The sequence below is a fragment of the Euprymna scolopes genome, chromosome 12 (genome assembly GCF_053919585.1).
Source record: "Euprymna scolopes isolate OS-2025 chromosome 12, ASM5391958v1, whole genome shotgun sequence".
Classification (NCBI taxonomy): Eukaryota; Metazoa; Mollusca; class Cephalopoda; order Sepiida; family Sepiolidae; genus Euprymna; species Euprymna scolopes.
In genome coordinates, this window is record NC_136493.1 from 24,540,181 (window position 1) to 24,559,898 (window position 19,718).

General features: G+C 33.0%; 1 protein-coding gene across 6 annotated transcripts in view; it reads left to right on the forward strand.

The window, feature by feature from the left end:
- Positions 1 to 19,718, forward strand: part of LOC145291201 (polypeptide N-acetylgalactosaminyltransferase 5-like) — a 568,917-nt gene that overhangs the window by 312,862 nt on the left and 236,337 nt on the right. For all 6 annotated transcript variants that reach the window (XM_080136781.1, XM_080136784.1, XM_080136785.1 and 3 more), the window contains exon 3: positions 18,471 to 19,035. In XM_080136781.1, the coding sequence (XP_079992907.1) occupies positions 18,576 to 19,035 (460 nt within the window). In that variant the 5' untranslated portion in view covers positions 18,471 to 18,575. The remainder of the gene's footprint in view (positions 1 to 18,470; positions 19,036 to 19,718) is intronic.

Genomic DNA, 19,718 nt, shown 5'->3' on the forward strand with positions numbered 1-19,718 from the left:
GAACTGAATTGAATCTAAAATTCGATATTTTTATAATGACATCGAAAGCGTCTCATTGGTTGATTGTCATAACCGTGGTTATAAAAACGATCGGCGAAATCATTGGAGTCATACCCTCATTAGTAATCAAAAACATTTTAACAGATTGTTTGTTGTAATACAGAGTGGAACGATAAAATTGTCGCCCTAGAAAAGACGACATGATTCCATTTCCATTTGATGAAAACCGGGTTTTCTTTTTGTGTTGCAGACCCTCTATTAGTTAGCCAGTTGTGTACAAATCCCAAGAGCGATAGGAGCCTTCTATCATGTCTGAAAGTGGCACAATGTTCAACGAGCGAGATCGGAGATGCACCACTGTACAACTCATGCTCTCTACTGATCCAAGTTATGACAACAGGACCATTGCCAGCACCCTCAAAATGCATCGCTGGGTTGCTATGAATAACAGGAACATGCTCAGGATGATGAAACATTTTCAGCCATGGTTATGGTCTTTGATTGGTTTCAAGTGAGGGCTACATCATACGACCTCACATCTTTGAAGTCTGCTTGAAAGTCAACACCAAAGTGTACCTGGATGTGCTGAAGAGTGTGGTGATCCCCTGGTGCAATCAGGTGGCCACTGGCAGACCCTGGGTGTGGCTGCAAGACTTTGCACCGCTTCACAAGTCGAAAGAGACCCAGACTTGGGTTCAGAAAGAGTGCTACGACTTTGTATCCTTCTCTCACTGCCCCCCCCTTCTTCCCCGACCTAAACTTGTTGAACTACTTCATTTGGTCATACATCCAGAACATCACCAACATGACCTCCCACAACACCAAAACTAGCCGGATCACCACCATCTACAGAGTATTCGCCAAGCTCCTGCCAGCGCTTGTGGAAAAGGCATGCTCCCAGTTTCGGACTCATATTGAGTCGGTGATTAAGGCTGAAAATGGCTACATTGAATAAATGTCAGCTCTACTACATAATCAAGGTACCTGAATTGATTTTTTTTCAATAAAAGTTTTAAAATAAAGCTGTATTATTGTTTTCTTTAGGTGACAATTTTATCGTTCCATTCTGTAGAATCGTTTTAGTTGTCCTATTTAGAAATATTATTTAAAACTGATTTATTTAATTTATTGGTCCCCCAACAAAAGGAGGGGGGGGACCTATAAATTCACTCTTGTCCGTTCGTCTGGTCGCACATTTTTCAATAACTACGCCTCAGAATTTTAAAAAATTTTGCACAAACAGCATGATATGAGCAAAAAAGGTAACAGAACGGATTTTCCGGGAAAACTTCTGTTGCCCCCTAGGGGTGTCTTTCAGGTTAAAATGGCTAAAATTGACACTTTTGTGCCTATTAAAAAAATTGATGCTTTGGATTTTTATAAAACTTTCTGAAAAGTTGTAACTAACTGATTTCTATATAATTTTGTTTGTCTATACTTTGCGATAACTCTTGTGTGGGCTAATAAAAACTACTCCACTTTTGGGGGACTATTTTACCATATTTGTCCAAAATTTTCTGTGTATGTCTATTTAGCAGTTTTGCATGGTGCGGAATCCAAATTTAAAATATGTTAAGGCCTTGAAAACTTTTGGGGCTAAATGGGAGGGGAGCAAATGATGGACTTAGTCATTTCTTTTTTTGTATGGTTCAGAACTCAAATTTACATATGTTAAGGCCTAAAATTGCACCGTTTGTTCATTTTCACCAGGATTTGACGCCTCTTGGGGACTTTTGGGGCTAAATGGGGGAGGGGGACAAATGCTGAACTTAGTCATTTGTTATGCCTCGTTCACAGGGGGCCATGCATGCTTCACTTGTTTTTAATTTATTTCTAATTTAATTTATTTTCAATTATGAATAGCTGACAACAGTTACCTTTAAATCTGGAAATAATCTTAATTATTTAAGCTATAAGAGTTATTTCCCCTTTATTTTATGAGGATTATTTCGCGTTTGATTTTCATAGACAAAGATAGATGTGTTTAATTCTTTCCTAAATCCAACTCTTTTCATCACAAGTTAGGTTATTCGGTGTATCTTAAATAGTATATGACTAATCCCTCCGGCCGGCAATATGTTTTGTAGCGAGCAACGCTGGTATATATAGCTAGTTTTTTTTTTTATGTAAAGTTCAATTGAAAATGACTTTCTACTCAAACATAGATGTGATGTACACTCTTGAGGTGGGTGTGGGGCATACTGACTAACAAGTTGATTTTTGGAAGCAATTAAGTCAGGTGCAAATACATTGCATTCATTTACATAATAACATTGATAAAAGTATTAACCGCTGTTTCCTTCTCGGTTATGGGTACAACAGGTACATTTTCAGTTCCTCCTACTGCCTCTTTGTATTAGTAAGAAATAAATGGAACGAATCGAAAAACAACAAAAAAACTCAGGTAATTTATCTTTTTAAACTATTATGTTAATGGTTTCATTTATTTTATAATGTCACCATATATATTATTTATATATCTGATTCACTGTCTGCTTCTCTCCCCCTTTTCGTCTCTCTCCCTTTTCCATTCCCCCTCCCTTTTCCACTCCCCCTCCCTTTTCCACTCCCCCTCCCTTTTCCTCTCTTCCTCTTTTTTCTCTTCCTCTTTTTTCTCTTCCCTCTTTTTTTCTCTTCCCTCTTTTTTTCTCTTCCCTCTTTTTTTCTCTTCCCTCTTTTCTTCTCTTCTCTCTTTTCTTCTCTTCCTCTTTTTTTCTCTTCCTCTTTTTTTTCTTTTTTTTTTCTTTTTTCTCTTTTTCTCTCTTTTTTTCTCTTCCTTTTTTTTTCTTCCTTTTTTTTCTCTTCCTTTTTTTTCTCTTCCTCTTTTTTTCTCTTCCTCTTTTTTTCTCTTCCTCTTTTCTTCTCTTCTCTCTTTTCTTCTCTTCTCTCTTTTCTTCTCTTCCTCTTTTTTCTCTTCCTCTTTTTTCTCTTCCTTTTTTTCTCTTCCCCCTTTTCTTCTCTTTCTCTTTTTTCTCTTCCTCTTTTTTCTCTTCCCCTTTTTTTCTCTTCCTCTTTTTTTCTTCTTTTCCTCTTCTCTTCCTCTTTCCTCTGCTATGGAAACAATTATGCAACATAAAATATGAGTAAAATAAAAAAAAATTTCTCTTGCCATCTCTCTGTCTCTCTCCTGTTCTCACACTCTCTCTCTCTCTTTTCCTCGCCGCTCCCTTTCCCTCTTTCTCTAGTTCTCTTTCTCCCCCTCTCCCCCTTTATTCCTGTCTCTATTTTCCTCCTTCTTTCCCCTCCTCTTTCCCTTCTCTTTCTTTCTCACTTCTCTCTTTTTCTCTCTCGTCTACACTCTTGGTCCTCTCTTCTTCTCTTTCGCCACCCCCTTTTCCTCTTTCTCTCCTCTCCCTCTTTCTCTCCTCTCCTTCTTGTCTTTATTTTCCTCTTTTTCCCTCCTCTTTCCCTTCTCTTCTTTCTCTCTTCTTTCTCTTTCTTTCTCTCTTCTCTCTCTCTCTCTCGTCTACACTCTCGGTGTCTCTCTCTCTCTCTACTTCTTCCCTCTCGCTGCTCCCTTTTCCTCTTTCTCTCTCTCCTCCCCATCTTCATTCTTGTCTCTATTTTCGTCTTCTTCTTTCCCTTCTCTTCTTTCTTTCTCTGTTATCCCCCCCTCTCTCTCTCTCTCTCTCTCTCGTCTACACTCCCCATCCTTCCTTTCCCTCTCTCTTTCTCTCCCTTTCTCCTCCCCCTCTTCCACACACACCGTGAAAGCAAGTATGAAACAATACAGATGGAAGCCTACATACTGCTTAAGCAAGCACTAGACATAAAGTATGAAACAAAAACAATAAATAAAGTGGAACCTTCTATGCTAATCCATAAGGACATCCAGCTGACTTTAAATTAGATATGACTACATGGCTGTTGGCGAGGGAGGAAGAAATTAATCACTCTGTTGGAAATGTGTTCACCTTCCTTAACGAGGACATATTTTTACCTAATGATCCATCTGAGACAGCCATGTCATCATAAGTGTCTTCATAAGGCATACGCCAGTGCACAAGCGGCTTTAGTTCATGGCCATAAATCATCGATGTTACTGCGAAAGAGAATCAAACGTAACAGACACAAAGACGAGGGGAGAGGAGGAGTGGTGGGATGGATTTTTAAAAAAATGCAGATGATATAACAAGGAAGGTTTTGTTTTATTTTATTTTTCTTGATCTTCAATCAATTCATGGCCATTGAACTTCCAATCCAATTTGGGTCCCGATTGATGATTTAAAAGAATTGTCAGCACACAGAAATCAAGAAATGGTGTTTTAATGCATAGTTGATGCTTTTGAAAAAGATAGGAAAAAAAAAGTTTTTTTAACTTTTATTCTCGTGGTTTCATTTTATTTCATAATGTCTTCATTTATATCATTTAAATATCTGATGTGCATGGAAACGACCAAATGCGTTTTGCTTGCACTGCACAGAAATTTTTATTTATTTTCGTGAGGTCAAACATGTTAGCTTATGAAAGCATGTGATAAGATTTTATATTTAGAAATATATCTGTTGACTCCACCCCCCCCCATCCCAAAAAAGGAAAAAAGGACAGATCAGTTTTCGAGCCGTTATCAGTTCAATTTGTGTAACGTAAATGAGATTTCAAGCTTAAGCATGACAGACCAAGAATGTTATTTCAAACTTAAACATGACAAACCAACAAAAATGCTATTACAAATTTAAGTATAACAAACCAACAATAATGCTATTTCAAACTTAAGCATGATAAACTGAAAAAAAAAATGTTATTTCAAACGAAGTATGAGGGACAAACAGTATGATTATTCCAAACTAAAGCAGATAATAATGCTATTTCAACCTGAAACGAGACTGATCAACAAAAATGCTATTTCAAACTTAAGCATGACGGACCAACAAGAATACTATTTCAAACTTAAGCATGACGGACCAACAAGAATGCTATTTCAAATAAATAAACCAAATGTCACGTTTTGAAATGTATTTATTTAAGATTGTATCGTTTTGATCGAATAGAAGACATAATTTGATTTGAGGACAATTCATTTTTAAAATGGGAAAAGTCAGAATTATTTACCTTAGCGACATCAGATTAGCCACCACTTATCGATCTCTTTTTTTTTTTTTTTTTTTTTAAAGATGTGTGAATGATGATAATGTTCATGCGATCATGCCCTTATTATATAGAATGACTAGCCTGTGTGCCTAGCGTTGCCCGGATGTTTGCAGGTGTGTGTTGAGCAAAAAAAAAAAAAAAAAAAGTGGTAGTAGGCAGGCAGGTTCGAACTGGTGACGCAATGGTGGAAGAGAAAGTGAAAAAAAAAAACCCTGACGTTTTACCGCTACTCCATGACGTGACCAGAAGTTCGGAACGTTGAAAGTAAGTAATGTCATTCCAACCTATACAATGACTTGCAAAATTGGTGACGCAAAAAAAAAAAAAAACGACCCTCCCTGTAGAAAACTGTCCAGTTGAGGGTGAAGGAATTAATGTTTTTAGCCAGGTTTTCGATATTTGTCGTCCGAAGGGTCAAGCTCACGATCTCATAAAAATCTGTCGCCTCTGTCGAAAGTTTTAGGCAGATATACAAACATACAAACATACATAACTTAAGCATGATAAACCGACAAGAATGCTATTTCAAACTTAAGCATGATAAACTGACAAGAATGCTATTTCAAACTTAAGCATGACCGACCAAGAATGTTATTTCAAACTTAAGCATGACAGACCGACAAAAATGCTTTTGCAAATTAAAGTATAACAACCCGATAAAAATGCTATTTCAAACTTAAGCATGATAAACTGACAAGAATGCTATTTCAAACTTAAGCATGATAAACTGACAAAAATGCTATCCCAAACTTAAGCATGATAAACTGACAAAAATGCTATCCCAAACTTAAGCATGATAAACTGACAAAAATGCTATTTCAAACAAAGTATAAGGGACCAACAATATGATTATTTCAAACTAAAACATGACAAGCTGATATTAATGCTATTTCAACTTGAAAGACGGATTAACAAAAATGCTATTTTAAACTTAAGCATGACGGACCAACAAGAATGCTATTTCAAATAAATAAACCAAATGTCATGTTTTGAAATGCTTTTATTTAAGATTGTGCCATTTTAATCGAATAGAGGACATAATTTGATTTGAGGACAATTCATTTTTAAAATGGGAAAAGTCAGAATTATTTACCTTAGCGACATCAGATTAGCCACTAATCATTGATCGATCTTTCTTTTTTTTTTTTTTTTTTTTTTTTTTTTTTTAAATGTGTGAATGATGACGATTAATGTGTATGCGATCATGAAATCCCTTATTATATAGAATGACTAGCCTGGGTGCCCGGTGTTTCCCGGGTGTTTAAGACTGTGTGTTGAGCAAAAAAAAAAAAAAAAAAGTGGTAGTAGGCAGGCAGGCTCAAACCCGTGACGCGTAGGTGGAAAAGAAAGTGAAAAAAAAAAAAAAAAAACTTACCGCTACTACATAACACGACCGGAAATTCAGAATGTTGAAATTAAGCAAAGTCATTCCAACCAATACGATGACTTGCAAAAATGGAGACGCAAAAAAACTGACCCTCCCTGTAGAAAACTGTCCTGTTGAGGGTGAAGGAATTAATGTTTTTTTAAGTCAATTTTTCGATATTTGTCATCCGAAGGGTCAAGCTTTAAAACCATACTGATCTCATGAAAATCCGTCGCCTCTGTCGAAAGTTTTAGGCAAACATACATACATACATTTAAACAAACCGGTGAGATTTATATTATAGATGTCACTTTCTAAATGAGTGCTGGGTTTTTGTGTTGGTGGTTCCACCACCATATTTGAATGTGGAAAGCATATACATAATCTGCATTCTTGAAAACAAAATAAATGATAGTAGAGAAGTATTTATCTCTGCCCCCACCCTGAAAAAATGATTTCCAGCCATGAATTGAAGCAGCTGATCTGACATCGACGCTCCACTCGTCATCAATAACAGTGAAAAGATATAGAAATCTTAACTTAAAGTGTTAAATAGAAAACTAGGTTCCTCAGCTGTTTACCACGTAGCTGTTTCAGAGATTTTAAAACAGGACAACTTTAAACTTCCTGGCTCTTCAGTGGAATATACTACTTCCCAATAATGAAATGTAGATACAATACAGTCATTATGACTAGTTTTCATATAATGCAGTTTCGATTTATGCCAGTACCAACAAATTCATAGCTTTGCTATAATATTAATTTGCTTACATCTTTCCTTTGATGAGAAGAACGCATTTCTTTGAAACTCTCTTGATATTTCTTATTTGAATATCCTGTCGAACAATAAATTTTTGTAAAATATAATTTACAGTCTTAAATTGTGTTCTCCTATGACAAGACGGTCCTGGATATGACCTTAAACTATATCCAGTGGTGAGGCCTCAGCTTGCGGGCTTTGGGGAGTGTGGAGCCACCCTTAAATTACCATTGCTCCCAGGTCCATTCTGGCCCTGAGTGGTTGTACTTGTTAGGGTCCCAACTATGGGTTAAATAGAAACCGATTTGAAAACAACAAATATATTCTATTAAAAAAATTTTCTTCAAAATCTTTGGATTCGGCATTAAATAACCTGAAAAGGGTTGATATGCCGTAAAACAAAAACACCCAACCTATGACAAGCTCTATTTCCTATTTGATTTGCATTGAGCTTTTTATTTGGTTGGGATTACTATATAAATATTAATATTTAAATTTGCTTAAACTTAATTTTTACCTCGATTATATACAGGGTGTCCAAAAAGTCACTGAAGGATTAAAAATCTTTGTCATTTTATCATTAATGATTTTTTTTTTTCTATTTCAAATATTTTAATATTTTGAAAATTAATTATAGATAAGCATAGCTTTGAACAACGTACGCAAGTTGTGAAATTGTTTTACCAAAATCAGGAGTCAATTGTTTTGATTCAAAGAGCTTATCGACGGCATTTTCATGTAAGAAAAAGCCCAAGTCACAACACAATTCGAAACATTGTGCAAAAAAAAAAAGTCTGTTAACAAACGTCAAACCCTGCAAGAATTGAAGGAAAACATCAGGAACGAAATAAGGGAGGTAAATCGCAATCCAGAGATTTTACAATCTCTGATGAATAATGTTTTGGAAAGAGCACAAATATGCGAATCTGAAAATAGGCAACATTTAAAAGACATTATTTTTCATAAAGATTTTTGGAATTTTACATTTATTTTTAATTTCTCAATGCCTTAGTCAGATTGTGTTAAAATTACAGAAAGATATCATCAAAAATAAAGAATCTATATAAGTTCAACTCCTTCAGTGATTTTTTGGACAGCCAGTATATATATATATATATATATATATATATATATATATATATATATATATGTAGTTATCGACATACAGTCCTGTTTCGTTGTATCACAACTCATCGGTGCCGCTAGACTAGCATCTCTGCCAAGCCGAGGATTGAACCTAGAACCGTCGTGTTGACAGTCGGTAGTTCTCCCACTCGACCATGGAAGCGACACCCGTAAATAACTCGTAGGAATGTCTATTTAAATAGACACCCGCCACCACTTTTATAGTGCTCAAATCGCCTGATTGTAAACAAACAAACAACGAGCTTCGCATTTTTCTACCAATATATATATATAGTAAATAAATAAAGAATATAATAATACTATTAAAAACTTCAAATTCTATGACAGTAAATATGCTTTCAGTTAATAAATTGACTGATTTGTTAAAAGATTTTTATGCTATCAAGTTTTCTTTTTATATTCAAAAATAACAAAAAAAGGATTATACAAAAGTGTTTTATATTTTACAAAAACAAAGAGTATATAAAATAAGTTTTTTTTTTTTTTTGTTTTTTCAACGTCGTTTAAACACCTTTTAAACACATTATTTCAGGCCAGTAACTTCTTTTCTACGACTCAGTTATCATCCTGCCTATCTCTTGAACCGTTCGTTTTTACTGAGATCTGCAAATGTAGTTGCCACACTTTTCAAAGCAGACGATATCATCTGCTCTGAAACGAAGAAACGTTTTCTTGCTTAACACCTTTAAGCGAAGTCGTCTACTTTTTCTTTCAACAAACGATGCAAATTTACTTAGATCCGTCGACACTCTGCAGCAACGTTGTTCTTTTTTTCTTTTAATTGTATCAAATCTAATAAAATAATTCATTTACTTTTTTTTTGTATGCTTAAAAAAATACTTCGAATTTAAAGTGCTAGAAGTTAGCTTGATTTTCAGATGAAATCTCAAATCTCAATAACTACATACAAGCAAAAAAGAAGCAAATTAAATCGTTAATAAGATTCACAATACTTTCTGCAACTCAACCATATTTGTCATGTCATGGTCATAGATGCCACATTCACTCTGGGTCGGTTGGGCCGGCTTTTTCGGACAGGTTCACCACGTCTCAAACATTGGCTGACCAGGCATAGCAATTCAAAGTTGCTTCCATTATGATTGCAAGATATTCATAACTCCAGCAACGGACATGGGGACGCAGAATCAGTTCAGTATCCTGCTCCACAATCCTGGGCCAGATGTTGAGTTGACCACCGCAACGTTTCTTTCGGCCTGGTGGTGGTACTGAATTAATGACTTTACGAATCAAATAACCTCGGTATCATCGAACAGTGTAGCCGAACCAACAAAGGTGTCTATCAAGGAAAGATTTTTGGAGGGAGCGGATTCTGCAGTGAGTACAATTTAGACTCTTGGGGGAAAACTGTTGCGAGTTGATATGAAGAATGTGGCGTAAGTAGTGATAATCGAATACCTCCAGTTTGCGTAGGTCACTTGCCTGCACAGACCAAGTCTTGCAACCATATAGGAGAATGGTGCGGATGAGGGCCTAGTAGATTCTGGCTTTGGTGTTCCTTTCGAGACCAGAACCATGGTCGAAGTTGACAAGGCAGTGCAAGCATTGCTGATGCAATTGAGGATGTCTACCTTCCCTTGACCATGACCATATTTGGTGCAAATGAACTTCAATCTATGCTTAACTTGCCCACCAAGTTTCAAATATGAATGTCCAACAGTCATTGTTTTATCATTAATAAGCATGCTTGGATACAATACTTTATGTATCAGGTTTTCAGTATTTACTTCAAAAGTGCTCAATACGTCAGTAGAGCTAGATAGTAATTATATATATATATATATATATATATGGCAATTAAGCTACACAGAATTAATAGCCATATATATTTTCACAACTTTTTATATATATATATATATATATATATATATATATATATATATATATAAACATTACCATTAACTCAAGGTTGTGGGAATACACATTTTACACACACACAGACAGTCAACACATATTAATAACTCTTACTATGAATATTTTTTTTATTGATGTTTAAACCGTCTTCTGTGCAGTACAGAAAAGCTATGACACAGGATTCATTCTCTAATAAATGTTCTCCTATGACCGAGCCAGTGATCTGGAAATGTCTGGATGTATGCAGTTTAAGATTATGGGTATTGCTGTGGTGAGACGACAACAACTATGGAAGGCAGTAATTGCTGAGAATGCAGTTAGAAGATTCGGAGTTCCTATCCCGTTGCGGTTACCACTTGACAAAGGCCAGAGGAAACAACAACTAAGAAAGATGAGGATAATAGTCCGCAATAAATAAATTAATAAATACAACTCATCTCAATAATGAATTCCAATTAAATAATATATACCGTTCGGTACGGACCCGACCATGGAAGATCAGATAATGAATAAACATGGATTTATAAGACAAAAAATTCAACGTTGATCGCCCTTCAGACATTGAATCTCTATGCTTCCAGGTGAGAATTGTCTGAAGATAGCAGTTTCAATCCTACCCAAAACTGGCAAGAGGCTTACTTGGCCAAAACGTGGTGAGACGACAACAACTCTGGATGGCAGTAATTGCTGAGAGTGCAGTTAGGAGATTCGGAGTTCCTATCCCGTCACGGTTACCACCTGACAAAGGCCAGATGGATAGTTGGCCAAAATGTTGTGAAATAACAACTAAGAAAGATGAGTATAATAGTCCGTAATAAATAAATTAATAAATAATACTCATCTCAATAATGAATTCCAATTAAAATATATAGGGGTATTCATTGTCTCTCAAAACTGAATGGAGGCCATGAATGTCATAAAAAGGGTGTGTGTTTTTGACAAAGATCGTGAAGAGGTCACGGGGTTAATCTTGCCTTGAAATAAACTAAGATTAATAGGAAAGGAGGTCAATAAAATGTAAACCGAAAGACAATGGCAATTGCAAATTAACAGTCTTGCTGAAAACTTGGATGAAAGAAGACACGTCTTTAAGATGGTTCACTTAAACCATAATAATTAGGCCATGCACTTAAAATTAATTGACTCTCTCTTCCCCCTCTTTTGCCTTTGTATCTCACTGGATAATTAAGTACATCCGATATGAATATATCATTCATCTTATAAAAGATCCTGTGTTTAATTAATTCATTAAATAATTAACATGAACATGTCAGATAGTTGTTTTATTGTTACAAAGATTGTTATCAACTCGGCAAAACAGCTCTATACACATAATGCAGGCCTCAGATATGAATTTGAGTTGATTGAAGAATGATTAAATTTTTAAATAAATGATTAGGTTATATAATGTTACTTAAATCTGGTGAAATTATGAGTTCGACATTTATGTGTGAGTGTGTGAGCTGATTAGTTTGTAAGATGATCTACTTAAACTATAATTAGCTATGTACTTAAAATTAATTGACTCTCTCTCTCTCTCTCTCTCTCTCTCTCTCTCTCTCTCTCTGCTTTTAACTTTGCATTTTCACACTTCTATGTCAAATCCTCTTATAGAAAGCCACCATTCGCCTATGCATGGAGTATTGTTGCCACATCTGGGCTGGTGCATCTACCACTACTAATTGCTTCCTTTTGGATAATGTTCAAAAAAGAGTCTTTAATCTAATAGGTCCTACTTTGTCAACTAAGCTCCAACGCCTGTCCCATCACTGCAGTCCTGCATCTCTGTACCTGTTTTACAAATATTTTAATGGAATGTACTTTGATGAACTCGTTGCACTTGTGTTCCTCGACATACATATCTCCAACAAACTTGCTTAGCAACAAAATCTCACCCTTTCACCGTTGACGCCCCTAAATGCCAGAAAGCTTTCTATTCTAATAGTTTCTTCCCTCGAACAGCTAGATTTTGGAATTCTCTTCCTGCTATGCTGACTGTACTGATATGCAGAAGTTTAAATGTAATGTAAACAAATATCTTGTTAATCTTTCCTAGACATTGTCCCAAATAGTAACCTCTAACGTCTAAGTGGTGATATGCCTTGTTAAGAGTGAACGTGGCTGGGGGTGGGGTATCTATTATCTTCCCAGACTCAACGGATAAGTAATCTATTGTGTAATTGCTTAAAATTTCATTAAAATTTCATTAAAATACAGAAACTGAAATTGTGAGTATAAATACAAAAAAAAACAAAAATATTCTGAATATATACTTGTCTTCAAGTTTCTTTACCCCGTGTTTACAAAAGCATTTTCTGCTGAGCTATCAACTGCAATATGAAGCGATTTTATTCATTTTTTTTTTTGTTTTTGTTTTGTTCAAATTGTATTTTTTAAAATAAGTAAACGAAAAATAATTTTTTGTTCATATGCTTATTCCAAAAAAAAAAAAAAAAGGAAAAAAATATTTTCATTTGGCAGCCGACATTTTTGTCAACACAGCATAAAGAAATTTGAAAATAACTGAATATATCCAAATCTTAAATTTGCTCATCTTAAAAATCTTAACCAATTTGATGCTGAAACTATAAAAAAATTTAGCAATTTTTTTTTTTTGTTTTCTGTTATAATGATCCAGATTGTCCTGTCTCTGTGGAATCCTGTTAAATTCTTTGAAATGGTAAATGAATTATTGGATCTGCTATTCCCACTGACTCTCATTGGTTTAATGGTGTCAATTACTTTTCCATAAGCAAGCAGTCAATTCTGTACATTTTTCTACCACCTTTTTTTCTTTTTTTCACACTAAGTTTTTTTTTTAATTTTATTTATTTATTTTTTTTGCTATCTTTAAAATTTTTTTTTCACTACTTATTTATTCACCTGCAAAAAATACCACCAACAAAAATTATAATTTTTTTCTACAAAATTATAACTTTTTTGTTTTTACAAAATTATAACTTTTTTGTTTTTACAAAATTATAACTTTTTTGTTTTTACAAAATTATAACTTTTTTGTTTTTACAAAATTATAACTTTTTTGTTTTTACAAAATTATAACTTTTTTGTTTTTACAAAATATTAACTTTTTGTTTTTACAAAATTATAACATTTTTTGTTTTTACAAAATTATAATTTTTTTTTGTTTTTACAAAATTATAACTTTTTTTGTTTTTACAAAATTATAACTTTTTTGTTTTTACAAAATTATAACTTTTTTGTTTTTACAAAATTATAACTTTTTTGTTTTTACAAAATTATAACTTTTTTGTTTTTACAAAATTATAACTTTTTTGTTTTTACAAAATATTAACTTTTTGTTTTTACAAAATTATAATTTTTTTTTGTTTTTACAAAATTATAATTTTTTTTTGTTTTTACAAAATTATAATTTTTTTTTGTTTTTACAAAATTATAATTTTTTTTTTGTTTTTACAAAATTATAATTTTTTTTTGTTTTTACAAAATTATAATTTTTTTTTGTTTTTACAAAATTATAATTTTTTTTTGTTTTTACAAAATTATAATTTTTTTTTGTTTTTACAAAATTATTATTTTTTATATAAGTGTTAGAAGTATATCACAATACAAGAAATTCTTGGGAGGAAAAGAAACAAGTGATTTTATATAAAGTGAAAGTGTCTCTGTCTGTGTGTGTACATTTCCCTACGCAATAACTCTGTCAATTTTAAGTCTACAGACTCGAAATTTGATATATAGGTTACTGAGATTTGGGAAAATCTATGTGATCGGTTTTCGGCCAGAAATTTGGCGATTAATGGGTCAAAGTTCAACGATTTGATCTTTGAGAACTCTACCAAACTCCTCCGACAATTTTCGGTCTAAACACTTGAAATTTTTGATATAGGTTCATAATATTGGACATGGATATAACTTAATAACTTAATTTGAGCCCAAAACAATAAATGTTAAGGGGTCATAATAGTTTTTAAAAAAATTGACCATTTTTTTTTTTTTTTCTCAATATACATCTCCAAATACCCGGGCAACGCCGGGCACGCATACTAGTGTGTATATATATATATATATATATATATATATATATATATATACTAACTGGACGCTCGGCGTGGCCCGGTCGCCTAATACGCTTAAACATGATATTTTAATTTATGCAGATTGCATATGTATTATTATAGAATCAATCCTCTATTGAATATTTTTTATTACGAGGAATAATTTGCCCGGTGGACTAATTTGAAAAAAAATAAATAAATAATAATGATGATAATGTCGTTCATTAAATTCCGTCCGTGTTTGTTTACAATATCACATCAGCTGATATTTGGACTTGACGATCTTCAAAATAATATTTTTTTTCTTATGGATAAAAAGGAAGAATTTTAACAGGGGAATATTTTATGTTGCACCGGTGTTACCTTTGCTGGTGTAACGTAAAATATTCCCCTGTAAAAATTATTTTTTTTTATCTATAAGAGAAGAAAGGCTATTTTTAAGATCGGATTTTTTCGGTTTTCGATACTTATCAGGTGAATTTCTGTACAAAACATGCCTATAAACACTGCCAGAAATGTAAATTACCTTTGTGTGAAATTTTCAAAATATAAGCTCAGCCGTTTCGGAACATATGAGGAAGGAACTCACTCACACACACACACACACAGTGATTTGTATATAACAGTAGAGATACGGATTTTATTAATTTTTTTCTTCAATAGTAAATCTTACTTTTTTAGTAAAAACTTCTACACGGTGATCTAATGTGTGAGGCTGTGTTCCATCATATATTTTGAGAACAAATTTTTTTATCAAATTGGTGTTTCAAATTTCTAAAAATCCATGTGGTCCTGTAATGTTGTTTTATGTTAATAGTGACTTTTATATAATAGTAAAGATATATATATATATCTTATATATATATATATATATATATATATATACTAGCAAAAGTACCCATCGTTGACTGGGTTCAAAAACAGCCTGCAGAAAATGGACTCTGATTTATGAAAGTATGATAGGTTATGAAAAGGAAGAGTTGTAAAGAGATAGCTTCGAATTCGGGGGTATCAAAACCCAAGCAAAATATGATTAAAGTAAAAATAAAATAGATAAACCCCAGAATTTATTATACCATACCTGTTCACACTGAAACACTTATCACAATATTCTGTGGATCTATATTAAAAAACCTTGTTAAACTTTGTGACATATTTCCATTCTATGGAGGTCAGGTGCGAACGAACACCCCATAATTTTATTATACCATATTTCGTCAAACTGAAACATAATTATCAAAGTATACTTACGCAGATAGATATGAAAAGTCTTTATTAAAGTTTGTGCCTATTTCCATTCTATGGAGGCCAAGCGCAAACGCAGACCCCACAATTTTATTATACCATCCCTATTTAAGTTAAAACATACTTATCAAAGTATTCTTATGTACATCTATATAAAAAATACTTGTAAACGTTTTTTTTTTTTAATTTTTTTATTTCCATACTTTGTGGACCAGGCGCGTACGCAGACCCCACAATTTTAATGAATCATCATTATGCCAGATTAAACCTACCCATTCCTGTGTCTCGATACATCTTCTATTATTATATGTGATCAGTTTTCTATAATAGTAAACCATATAGGAGCCTATTCGTGACCAGACACACACACGGACGTTCAGCTTTATATTATATATAGATTTACCGTAACTGGATTTTTTTATCTCTCACCACACTATCCATTAATGTGTAATCACCTTTTTCTTCACCATATTCCCTCTGCTTCACTTTTTTTGTTTTCAAGTAAGATCTTTGACTTGTTGTTTCATCAAATACTTCTGCATGCAAAATCCGATCCCGCATTTTGCTAATTCCTACCTTCTGATGAGAAGGAAAGTATTTCTTTGAAACTCCGCGGATTAAGGACTATCCATTTATCTAGTGTTTCCTTTTCAGATTAAATATGTTTTTAACTCATTTCAAAGTGTTTTTTAACATATTTTATTAACATGTTTGCTCATATTATAAGCTCTATTTCCTATTTGGTTTTATTGAGCTTTTACATCTGGCTGAGATAACTTTATAAATATTAATTCTTTAATATTTGTGATATACTTTAATTTTACCATCTTGGATCATTTTGGTAAATTTAATTGTAATTTTTATTATATACTCCAGGTTATAGATATTCAAGAGCGATAACTAATGAATTTAAACAAGATTATTAAGAGGGCTCGATAAAAGAAGTGCAAGATATATTTTAATTAATATAAACAAATTTACAATGTCGCTACACTGAACATGCTAATGTTTCAGACAGATGGTGGGTTAACACCACAAAGCCTCGCCAGGCGACTTCCAAATGTTTTTTTTTTATTATTATTTTACATAGATAGGCATCGCGACTTATCAAGGCCAATAGGCCACTCGAGGATAAGGGTTAAAGAGTATACTGTAGAAATTGGACAATATAGTAATCGTTAGTAATGGAAATTCGGTAAATTTGTTAACTTATATGGAACGGTTATTTTCCACAGAAGAAACCAGTCATAAACCATATATATTAGTGATGGGACGTTTCCAATATTTTTCCCAATTCCAATACGATTACCGATTCCATGCTTAATTCTCGATTCCGATTCTCTATAAACCTCTAATTATTTAACTATAAGATTGTTATTTTCTCCGATTTTCATAAAAAACACGTTAAATAAGCAGATGTTTTCCTAAACGTCAAAATACACTTATAGAGGATGATCTATCGATTTTAGTTTTACTGGTAATTTAAAATCAATGAATATTTACTAATTTATCATTATTACCAGCGATGGAAGATTTTACTTTAAACAAAATAAAAAAAAAAAAAGACGATTAAAAGAATCAACTCGGCATTGAAAAATAGGCACCAACATTTCCGATTCCAATACCTATTTCGATGCCCCCAAATGTTCTGATTTTTACGATTCCGATTAATCGTCCCAACACTAATATATATATATATATATATATATATATATATATGGATAAAAAGTAAACACGAAAAATACATAAATGTTTATATCTTTTCTGTATTTGTTGACGTGTAGGAATACAAAAAGTCGTTCGAAAAAAACCCGAAAATGTTTCTTTCAAAAGCACATGATTTGCAACCGATACTTCGGTCTCCTTCAGTGTGAAAACACTGAAGAAGTGTTCATCATATATATATATATATATATATATATATATATATATATATATATATATATATATATATATATATACACACACATATATATATATATGATGAAAATTAAAAACTTAATAAATTACAATATTTATAAATCCATCAAAAATTTAATTGCTCTATCTAGCATGTTGAGCTTTTTATTATCTTGAAAAGTAATAATTTTAAAATAATATTTATATTTATCTTTACAATTCTTTTATATATAGAGAGTGACAAAGAGAGAGCTTATTTAAAAAGACTGTTGTATTATTGATTTAAAACTGAGCTGTTTTGATGGTAATATACGTATGATTAAATAAAAAAAGCATTTTATTCATTTTAATTATTATTGCTGTTTCTATATCACCAGTTTTTTTTTATTATTTTGAAGAAACAAATCGTGATTACATAATAAAAAGAAATGGTACTTGTAGAATTTAATCAAGATATTAAAAAATGAAAGCATTGAAAAAAGTTTAAATTGTACGTATCCGTTATGGAATGAAGTTCTCTGAAAACAAATTTCACTTAATTTCATCAAGTAGTTTTGGGGTTGTTCCCCCCCCCCCCTCGAAAAAACAATTTGTCATGATACCGAGCAAAAGGTTCGAATTTTAGGAAGAAAAGCTAGTATTAAAGATGGGGAGAGAGTGTTGGCGCTTTACATTGAGTTATCTCCCCGTGGCGTGTTGCAAAAAATTCTAAGATGTCTATCTTCAACGTGCTGTCATAAAAACGTTTTTTCGCTGTAAAAAAAAATAAATAAATAAATAAATAAAAATAAAAAAATAAGTGGATTTTTTTTTTTTTTTTTTTTTTTCGGAGATCTTTAGTCCAAAACGGATTCGTACAATATAACCTTTTTTCGATATTTTCGTTTTTTAATGTCTTAATTAAACTTTACAAGTACCCAAGAAAATAATCTTCCCTTTAAATATAATAAATTTGTTGTTCTTTTTTTTTTGTGTGTGTGTGCTTCTAAGAAGCACTGCTTCTTGACTTCGGTTTTAAAGACATCTTATGCTACCTTTTCATTCCTCTTCCAGATGATGCAGGTAGTATGATGATGGCCACACAACTTTAGCCTCATCGGAATTTTATCTTCAAGGAACTCTCCGCAGCTCTTGCGATAGAAACAGCTGGAAAAAGCGATGGCTAGTTTGTTCCGGCGACGACGCAGTCTTATATTCAAGGCCATCATAGGAATTCCAACACTGTGGTTTTTCATGGTTTTCGTGTTGGCGTACCACGATCGGCGGTTCTTTGCCTTCCAGGAGTCAAACAGTATTGGTGAACGGGCCGTGAAGAGCGCCGAGAACACAGAAGGCAGCAATAACATCCATCATAACAATAACAATAAAGAGAACGAAGATCCGCAACATAATGCGTTCATTGCGAAACCTGTTTTGCAAAACAAAGACAAGGATGCAGTAGAGTCTAAGGATGCTAAAGATTCTAATTTTCAAATTCCGATAAAGGATGTCGTTCAGATGGATCATGAAGAGAAACCGAAAGGACGGCAAGTCAAGGTGGTTAAATTCGAAGAGGAAGAGAAAGAGAAAGTAGCGTTTAATCCTGACGGAGTTAAACCAGTCAATCCAAATGCACCAGGTAAGATGGATAAAAAAAAATTATATCATTGTTGCATTCGTAAGAATTATGTTATTTGTTGCTAGTTATAAGAATTAGCACGAACTCTTTGTATGAATACGAAACTATTTTTAACAATAGAAAAAAAAAAAAATGATAACTTTACAAGAATGATAATTGTAAATAATTTGAGTCCGCCATCTTGGTCCGTTCTGTCTTCCAAGAGAGTAAACCCTATCCTTTTTAGAGTTAGTTCCCTTTGTTATTTTTTTTTATTTTTATTTTTTTTTTTTTCGGTGTATTAACCCTTTTCAGGTAATTTAATGCCGAATCCAGTAATTTTTAAGAAAATTTTTTTAATAGAATATATGTTTTTTTTTTTGTTTGTTTGTTTTTTTCAATTCGGTTTCTATTCAACCCATAGTTAGGACCCTTACAGGTACTACCACTCCAGAGTGGACCTGGGAGCAATGGCAATTATGGGATGGCTTCACACTTCCCAAAGGCTGCAAGCTGGAACCTCACCACCGAATTAGTTTAAGGTCATATTCAGGACCAAGTTCCCTTTATTTCCACTGATAACCTTATACTTACATGACAGCAGTTATCAGCCAAGATGATGGTATTGACCCCGTCCCCCTTCTGGATCATGAGATGACACTACCATGTGTACTCCTAAATAAATATGTGGTACTTCACTCAGG